Source organism: Myotis brandtii, unplaced genomic scaffold (assembly GCF_000412655.1).
Source record: "Myotis brandtii unplaced genomic scaffold, ASM41265v1 scaffold15, whole genome shotgun sequence".
Classification (NCBI taxonomy): domain Eukaryota; kingdom Metazoa; phylum Chordata; class Mammalia; order Chiroptera; family Vespertilionidae; genus Myotis; species Myotis brandtii.
In genome coordinates this window covers 1,781,143-1,790,502 of record NW_005355410.1, presented here as the reverse complement: position 1 = coordinate 1,790,502, position 9,360 = coordinate 1,781,143, and the positions used below count along the sequence as shown (strand labels likewise).

At 42.2% G+C, this 9,360-nt stretch overlaps 1 protein-coding gene across 1 annotated transcript in view; it reads left to right on the top strand.

Moving 5' to 3' along the window:
• Window positions 1-307: 307 nt before the first annotated feature.
• The window catches only part of SUCLA2 (succinate-CoA ligase, ADP-forming, beta subunit), a 62,661-nt gene continuing 53,608 nt past the window's right edge, over window positions 308-9,360 (top strand). Inside the window, exons 1-2 of the mRNA XM_014535749.1 lie at window positions 308-349; window positions 3,673-3,853. Coding sequence (XP_014391235.1) covers window positions 323-349; window positions 3,673-3,853 — 208 coding nt within the window. The 5' untranslated portion in view covers window positions 308-322. The remainder of the gene's footprint in view (window positions 350-3,672; window positions 3,854-9,360) is intronic.

Below are 9,360 nucleotides of genomic sequence, written 5' to 3'. Positions count from 1 at the left end.
CCTTGAGACGAACTTTGTGTTCCTTGGGGCGCCGTGGGCTGGTGCCCTCGCCAGGGCCGCGGTGCTCGCTGACTGGGCTTTTCTGGACGCGGCCGGGCAGTTTCCTCCCTCCCCCGTCGCCGTGTTTGTTCATCGTGGTAATAAGATGGTGTGTGCTGGGTTTCCAATTGGGGAAGTGATCTTTGGAGCACTTCAGCTTTGGATAGATGATAGCATAATGGCCTCAGGTTTTGTTTGGCTTTTTGCGTGTTTACCGTGTGCCAGGCAGTCTTACTAGGCTTTTCAGCAACACAAAAGGGAGTCGGCTACATTTGCATCATTGATGAAGAAACTGTTGCCAAGAGAACAGGTGATTTGGGTTGGGCCAGGACGTAGGTAAGGTCAAAGCTTAGCTTTAATTCCAGAACCGAATGGCTCCAGAGCTTGTGTGCTTGAATCTGCTCTACAGGGTTTTCCAGAACATAGGAATTGGCCGATTCTTTTCAAGGATAAAACTTGTGGAAGGGCATCATTGGCTTTGTAAGCCAGCTATGTTCTGAAGTAACTCCTCAGACGTGCCGTAAATGAATCGATTTTAACCATTATTTTTCTTTTAAAAGCTATTCACACTTTCAACCTACAGGTAGTGAGTTCCATGAGTTTGCTTCCTAATAAAAGTGTTGTTGTTTGGTCTTGAACTTTCTTGTGAGTTGTAAAGGGTGCTGTCTAGTTTTTAGAATATATTTTCATCCTAATCATAACCTTTAGCCTTTTGGAAATTCCTTTGTCAGCCTTGGTGTCTCCATATGGAGATGCCTAATCTATTGTCTTAATAGCATCTCTTCTACTCTCACATTAAGTAATGTAGCTTTAGAGTTTGGAAGGACCTCAGTGGTCTGTCCCCTTGCTTTTGTAGATGAGGACACAGAGGTGCAGTCAGGGTCTTAGAAAACTTTTTCAAGACCACACATTGAATTTAGCTGGAAAGGATTATCAAAGTATTTTAGAGTGGTATAAATACTTAATAAAGTGGTATAAAAGCTATCAGCAGTATCCTATGTGTACTACTAATTCTTTGTAAATATGTGTTTGAAAGAAACCATACAAATATACAGAAGTCTCCTCTTATACATGAGCGATATGTTCCAAGACCCTCAGTGGACACCTGAAACCATGGATAGTACCAAACCCTTATATATATTGTTTTTTCTTTTATACATACACTAGAGGCCCAGTGCATGAAATTCGAGCACGGGTGGGGTCTCCAGGCCTGGCTGGTGATCAGGGCCTATTGGGGCCGTCTCACCCAGGCCCTATTGGGGGCTGGGCTGGCTGGGGCCTGCAAGCCGGAAGGGAGGGACTGGGGGAGGTTGGCTGTGGGAACGCACTGACCACCAGGGGGAAGCTCCTGCATTGAGCATCTGCCTCCTGGTGGTTAGTGTGTGCCATAGCGACTGGTCGTTCGGTCATAATGGTTGCTTAGGCTTTTATATATATAGATATCTATGATAAGTTAATTTATAAATAGGCACAATAAGATTGACAACAATAACTAATAGTACAATAGAACGGTTATTAAAAAAAAACACTTAATAGCAGTTAGGTGAGAGGTTTTGGAGCCAGTATTAAGTAAAATAGGAGTTACTTGAATGTAAGTGCTCTGATACCATGGCAGATTTGATAACCAAGATGTCTACTAAATGACTAATGGGCAGGCACTGTATGCAGCATGGATATGTGGGACAAAGGGATGATTCACATCCCAGGCTGGATGGAGCTGGACAGTGTGAGATTCATCTTGCTACTCAGGATGGCTAGCAATTTATTTATTTATTTATTTATTTATTTATTTTTAGAGGAAGGGAGAAACATAAATTTGTTGTTCCACTAACTTAAGGTTTCATTGGTTGATTCTTGTATGTGCCCTGACAAGGGATTGAACTTGAAACCTTTTGGGTGTAGTTGGCTAGCCTTCAACTGTGTATTGGGAAAACGCTCTAACCAACTGAGCTACCCAGCCAGGGCTGAATGGCGAGCAATTTAAAACTTAAATTGTTTGTTTCTGGAATTTGCCATTTAATATTTTCAGACTGAGCTTGACCATTAGTTTCTAACTGAAACTACAGAAGGTGAAACCACCGTGGATAAGGGGTGACTGCTGTGCCAGTTAAGGGAATTATTTAGAAGGAATGTATTACAGTTGATGTTGCAGATCAGTTCTCTGATATGATACTTGTAGGCTATTAGATGGAGAGATCCTTGGAGAAAGTCTACTGGAGAGTGATCTCTGGGCCAACACCTTTGGGAGAGTGAAGAAAAAAGGGTTGAATAGAGGAAGAAGTAAAATTGTGCAATTGCAGTAGGGGCCTCTGCTGTTACCACAGGAGATCTGCAACTAAGATGATCTTTCTGCATTGTCACAAATTGGGGTGAGGTATCAGATTTTTATATCCCTCCTTTAATCCCCATTGACCAGTGATTGGATGCAGGCTGACAATATAAAGGAGGTGTGACTTTGGGTTAGGATGCTCCAATGACAGGACTCATCAGAGAGCTGCCACAACCAACACTCCCAGCAGCTGGGGCAGTGAATGCCTTCGTGCTGAAGGGAGGATCTGGACAATACACCACAATATCTAATACAGGGCTTTGACTCTTTATAAAAAAAAACAAAACAAACAACCACATATTTTTTATTGATTTCAGAGAGTACGGGGGAGGGAGAGAGGGATAGAAACATCAATGATGAGAGAGAATCATTGATCGGCTGCCTCCTGCACATCCCACGTTGGGGATCGAGCCTGCAACTCAGGCATGTGCCCTGACCAGGAATCGAACTGTGACCTCCTAGTTCATAGGTCAATGCTCAACCACTGAGCCATGCTGGCCGGGCGGCTTTGACTCTGGAGTGTATAAAAGAGTAATGGTACCAAGTCATTCAATTAATCACATATCTAGTGCCAGGAATTTGTTAGGTGCTAGAGCAGTGGTTCTCAACCTTCCCAATGCCGCGACCCTTTAATACAGTTCCTCATGTTGTGGTGACCCCCAACCATAAAATTATTTTCGTTGCTACTTCATAACTGTAATTTTGCTACTGTTATGAATCGTAATGTAAATATCTGATGTGCAGGATGTATTTTCATTGTTACAAATTGAACCTAATTAAAGCATAGTGATTAATCACAAAAGCAATATGTAATTATATATGTGTTTTCTGATGGTCTTAGGCGACACCTGTGAAAGGGTCGTTCGACCCCCAAAGGGGTCACGACCCACAGGTTGAGAACCGCTGTGCTAGAGGAATGGTGGAGAGAAGAAAGTTGGGAAGGATTTTTGGTTTGTTGGGAAGATAAGATTGGTTTTACATCTACTGAATTTGGCCTTGAGGTAGAAATGCTTTGAATATCTTTAGAGATATGGTAGTAAAACTCAAATGAAAGATAAGGACTAGAGATGATGAGGAAATAGTTAAAACTACAAGGATAACATTTGACATTTAGCTGGCAGATTAGCTTTTAATTTTAAATTGTAATTTAGGTACTGTGAATGTTATATTTTATTTAGTGTAATAGGTTTATTGCAGTTATGAAGAACCAAGTACTATATAGAGACAAAGAATTTTGAGAAGGTGTTTTTAATAAGAATAACTGCCAATTTGGTATCATATAATTATATCCCCAATTTCTTTAGGTTCTGGGAAGTTCTGGATTGTTTAACAACCATGGACTCCAAGTACAGCAACAACAACAAAGGAATCTCTCACTACATGAATACATGAGTATGGAATTGTTGCAAGAAGCTGGAGTCGCCATTCCCAAAGGACAAGTGGCTAAGTCACCAGATGAAGCTTATGCAATTGCCAAAAAATTAGGTACTAATTTTAAAAAACTCACGCTACCTTGACATGGCAGCTCTGATAAGATGTGAACTGTACTTTTGGTTTAATAACAACTTTTAGTTTTTATTTTATTAATAAAATAAAAAAATAAATTTTATTTACTTAAAAGAGAAGGCAGAACTTTATGATTCTTGACATTCTAAAATTATTATGAACTCCCATAGTGCTAGTGACTTAAGAATCACTTATGTTGGCATTAGGAAACTAAAGTCCTATTTTTAGTTGGAATATAATGTATTGAGAAGGAAATTATACTACTCCATAGTTTAAAAGTATTGTGGCTGTGATGATTCTTCAGGGAATTGGTGAAGGATAATCTTGCTGTTTATGTGATAGTGAAGAGAGGTCCAATATCCTCCCTCCCTTTTATGACATTAAAAGAGAAGGGAGCCAAAGGGGAAAAAAGAAAGTCGAGCCCTAGAATGTAAACTCTATGAGGGCTTCTTTGTCTAATTTTGTTTACTGATATCTCCCAAACTCAGAGAAGAGTAAGGTAATCAGTAAATATTAACCTTTGTTAAATGAATTAAGCAGTTACCTATGTTTATTAGTAGGTCCTTTTATTGATAACAGAAATCTTCGTAGCTTATATTATTTGAATTTAATCTCTGAATTAAAAAATAAATTTTGACTAGAAAATATGCTTCAGTTTACATTTTTTATAATTTAATATGAGAACTTAATAATAAGTAAAATACTAGCTATATAATGCATTTTCTTTTTAGCAGTATTTAAAATTCCACCAATATCTTAGTGGGTTAACACAATTGATTGCTCTTTTATGTGCCTTTGATTAATATGGCTTACAACATGCTTTGGTGAAGACTTTGTTTTTTATTAACTTCTTAAGATGTGGAACATTAAAAAAATTTTTTTTAAAGTTAAAGTTTTATCTAGGTTTGTACTTAATTGTTTCTAGAATGGGTTTTGTTTTTTTCAAAAGTGAAGGCATGTACAAGTTTCTAATGTTGTATATTATAAACTATGTTTTTTAAATGTGATTTCTTTGACTTGAAAGCATGATTTTTCATTTACAGTATTTTTTTGTTAATCTGAAAAAAATTCTTTATATTCATATTACAAGCAAACTTCTTTTTATTTAGCAGAAGCCTTATAAAAGTTCAATTAATGGTGACCTGTAGTTTGAACTTGCACATGGTAAATGATGTACCTCTTTTTTACCTTTGAAACAATCTATACTAATAAAAGGGTAATATGCTAATTAGACTGGGAGACCTTCTGGATGTCCTTTTGGACAAAGCCATGGTGGTGGGGCCGAGGCAGAGGCGGTTAGGGGCGATCAGGCCAGGCGGGGAGGGCAGTTGGGGGTGATCAGGCCAGCAGGGGAGGGAAGTTAGGGGCCATGAGGCCAGCAGGGAAAGCCATGGTGGTGGGGCCAAGGCAGAGGAGGTTAGGAGCAATCAGGCTGGTGGGGGGGCAGTTGGGGGCAATCAGGCTGGCAGGCAGAGTGGTTAAGGGCCAGGGGTCCTGGATTGCGAGTCGGACATCCCCCGAGGGGTCCCAAATTGGAGAGGGTGCAGGCTGGGCTGAGGGACACCCCCCTTCCTCCATGCACGAATTTCGTGCACCGGGCCACTAGTGTGTGTGTATGTGTGTATGTATGTATATATATATGTCTCTTAAGGGTCAAGGCTTAAAGAAAACTAATGATTATACTTCGTATGTCTATAGTATTTCTTGCAAAGGTTACTTTTTTTTAAAAAAAATATATTTTATTGATTTCAGAGAGGAAGGGAAAGGGAGAGAGAGGGATAGAAACATCAATGATGAGAGAGAATCATTGTTCGGCTGCCTCCTGCACACCCCCTACTGGGGATCAAGCCCGCAACCCAGGCATGTGCCCTCGACTGGAATTGAACCTGGGACCCTTCAGTCTGCAGGCTGATGCTCTATCCACTGAGCCAGGCCAGCCAGGGGGCAAAGGTTACTTTTTAATAACTACTTTGAGATTCAACCTTATATGTATAACCTAAATGTTAATTTCTAAAGAAGACCTAGCTAAGAAAGAAGGAAAACTTAGAAATGTAATTGAAAAAGTATACGTTTTTCTAATTCTATCCTGTGTCCTTAAGGATGAATTTCCAATCATTTGACTTTATTTTTCTATTTTTTTAAAAATATATTTTATTGATTTTTCACAGAGAGGAAGGGAGAGAGATAGAGAGTTAGAAACATCGATGAGAGAGAAACATCGATCAGCTGCCTCCTGCACATCTCCTACTGGGGATGTGCCCGCAGCCCAGGTACATGCCCTTGACCGGAATCGAACCTGGGACCTTTCAGTCCGCAGGCTGACGCTCTATCCACTGAGCCAAACCGGTTTCGGCTATTTTTCTATTTTTGTTAGTCTAATTTCTTGAGTGATTTTGTTGTCGTTGTTGTTTCTTTGTTTGTTTTACCAATGTTTTCCTTCATAATAATGCTGAATGTTTTCCATACCAATATTATTAGGGCCTGATTTATATACAGTGAAGTCAGTAAAAGTTATTTCTTTTTCTGTTTCTAAATTATTATAATTGGTTTTCTGTAGTTTTCCATATACTTTCACATTTAGTCTAATTTCACTGTTTTGTTAGAAAAAATAATTTGTATAAACTTGAAATGAATAGGATTTATTCAAATGCCAATCTTTTTATTTCTTTATTCTTTGTAAACATCTTTAATGATTCTTAGCTATGGAAAAAAGAATAGTTATGTTTAAGATATAGTAAAACTATGATTATTTCTGGCAAGTTCTCTGGGACTAGGACTTACAAGTAGTAAGAAGTAGGTAGACTGCTCTAATTTTGATCCCCCCTTGCTACAGAAAGCATCTTGTTCATCTAGAGCAGGGGTGGGCAAACTTTTTGACTCGAGGGCCACAATGGGTTCTTAAACTGGACCGGAGGGCCGGAACAAAAGCATGGATGGAGTGTTTGTGTGAACTAATATAAATTCAAAGTAAACATCATTACATAAAAGGGTACGGTCTTTTTTTTTTTAGTTTTATTCATTTCAAACGGGCCGGATCCGGCCCGCGGGCCGTAGTTTGCCCACGGCTGATCTAGAGAGTGTGCTTTTTGTTGTTAATTTTCACTCAAGGATATGTTTTCTGTTGATTTTTCAGAAGGAATAGAAGGAAAGGAGAGAGAGAGAGAGAGAGAAAGAAACAATTGATGTGAGAGACATATCAAGTGGTTGATTCCCGCATGGGCCCCAACTGGGCCCAGGGATTGGTGTGTGGGCTGACGCTCTAACCAATGAGCCATGCCAGCCAGGGTTAGAAAGTGAGTTCTTCTTAAAGAACACTACAAATGAAGATTATAGTGGGATTAGTAACTAATAAGGATCTTTAAACCTAAAGGAACAGAAGCTACTTTTTTTAAATCCTCACCTGAGGATGTTTTTATTGATTTAAGAGAGAGAGGAAGGGAGAGAGAGAGTGAGAGAAACATCGATCAGTTGCCTCCCCTACGCACCCTGACGGGATCAAACCCAAAACCTGGGTGAATTGAATTGAACCCACCTTGGAGTGCCACCTTTCGGTGTATGGGGTGACACTCCAACCAACTGAGCCACACCGGCCAGGGCTAAGGGGTAGAGACTTTTAATAGTATACAATAGGACTTTGCCTTCTTTTTTCTTGTTTTTAAAATAATTTTTAATTTTTCAATTACAGTTGACATACAATAGTATATTCGTTTCAGCTTTATAGCATAGTAATTATGCATTTATATAACTTACAAAGTGATCTTCCTGATAAGTCTAGCACCCATCTGACACTATACTTAGTTATAACAATATTGACTATATTTCCTGTGCTGTACTTTACATTCCCATGACTTGTTTTTATAATTGGCAATATGCACATCTTAATTCCTTTCTCCTTTTCACCCATCCTGCAAATCCCTCCCATATGGCAACCATCAAAATGTTCTCGATGAGTTCATTTCTATTTTGTTTTTTTGTTTTTAGTTTTCATATATAAATAAAATTACATAGCATTTGTCTGTCTCTGACTTATTTCACTTAGTATAATACCCTCTAGGTCCATCCACATTGAAAATGGCAAGATGTCATTAGTTTTTTATGGCTGAGTAATATTTCATTGTATATATGTACCACATCTTCTTTGCCGATTCATCTAATGATGGCCATTGAGATTGCTTCCATACCTTGCCTATTATCAATAACTAGAGGCCTGGTGCACGAATCGTGCATGGGTGGGGTCCCTAGGCCTGGTCGGCGATCAGGGCGGATCGGGGCCATCTTGTTCAGTCCCAGTTGGGGCCGGGCTGATCGGAGCCTGCTAGCCAGGGGGAGGGGTGGCGGGAGGTTGGCCGACCGGGGGAGGGACCGAGGGAGGTTGGCCAGCCGGTGTGGGGAGGGACTGGCCAGGGGGAGGGACCATGGAAGGTTGGCTAGCTGGCCATGGGGAGGGAAGGCCGGGGAGAGGGACTGCGGGAGGTTTGCCGGCCAGACCCGATCAGGGCAGAGCAGGACTGGCCAGCTGGGAGGAGGGGCTGGCTGGGGAGGAGGGACTGTGGGAGGTTGGCTGGCCAAGGGGAGGGACAGTGGTAGGTTGGCCAGCTGGCCTGGGGGAGGGACCAGGGGAGGTTGGCCGACTGGAGGAGGTTGGCTGTGGGAGCGCACTGACCACCAGGGGGCAGCTCCTGCGTTGAGCGTCTGCCCCCTTGTGGTCAGTGCGCGTCATAGCGCTGTTTGGCCGGTTGACGTTTTCAGGCAGGCCACACACCCCCGGCGACCAAAGCTCCCAGCCTCTCTTTTTTTTTTTTTTCTTTTTTTTTCTGGGATTTATTTGTCTTTTATAATTGAAACTTTGTAGCCTTGAGCAGAGCCCATTGCCGGCCAGGGCAGGCAGAAAACTTGGCTTCCTCCATCGCCGGGGGCAACCCAAGCCTGCTGCTTGCTCCAGCTCCATGGCCACGGCCGGCTGAAAGCAGGTATCTGGGATTTATTTATCTTCTATAATTGAAACTTTGTTGCTTTGAGTGGAGCTCAGAGCCGCTGCGGCAGGTGGGAAGCTTGGCTTCCTCCATCACTGGGGCAACCAAGCCTCCTGCTCGCTCCAGCTCTGTGGCTGCCGGCCGCCATCTTGGTTGGGTTAATTTGCATATAGTCACTCTGATTGGCTGGTGGGCATGGCTTAAGGCGTAGCGAAGGTATGGTCAATTTGCATGTTTGTCTTTTATTAGTGTAGACTAGAGGCATGGGTGGGGTTTTACTGGCCCGGCCCCAACTGGGGCGGATCAGGGCTGGGCCTCTCGGGAGGAGACAGCGGGAGGTTGGCTGGCTGGCCACCCCGATTGGGGCCCAATCAGGGCTGGGCTGGCAGGGGGGGTCCATGGGCAATTGATTGGCCAGCGAGCTCTGCCCCCAATTGGGGTAGGGGGGCCAATTGGGGGCAGGGCCGGCTGAGGGGAGGGGCTGTGTGGGGTGGACCAGCCAGCCGCACCCAA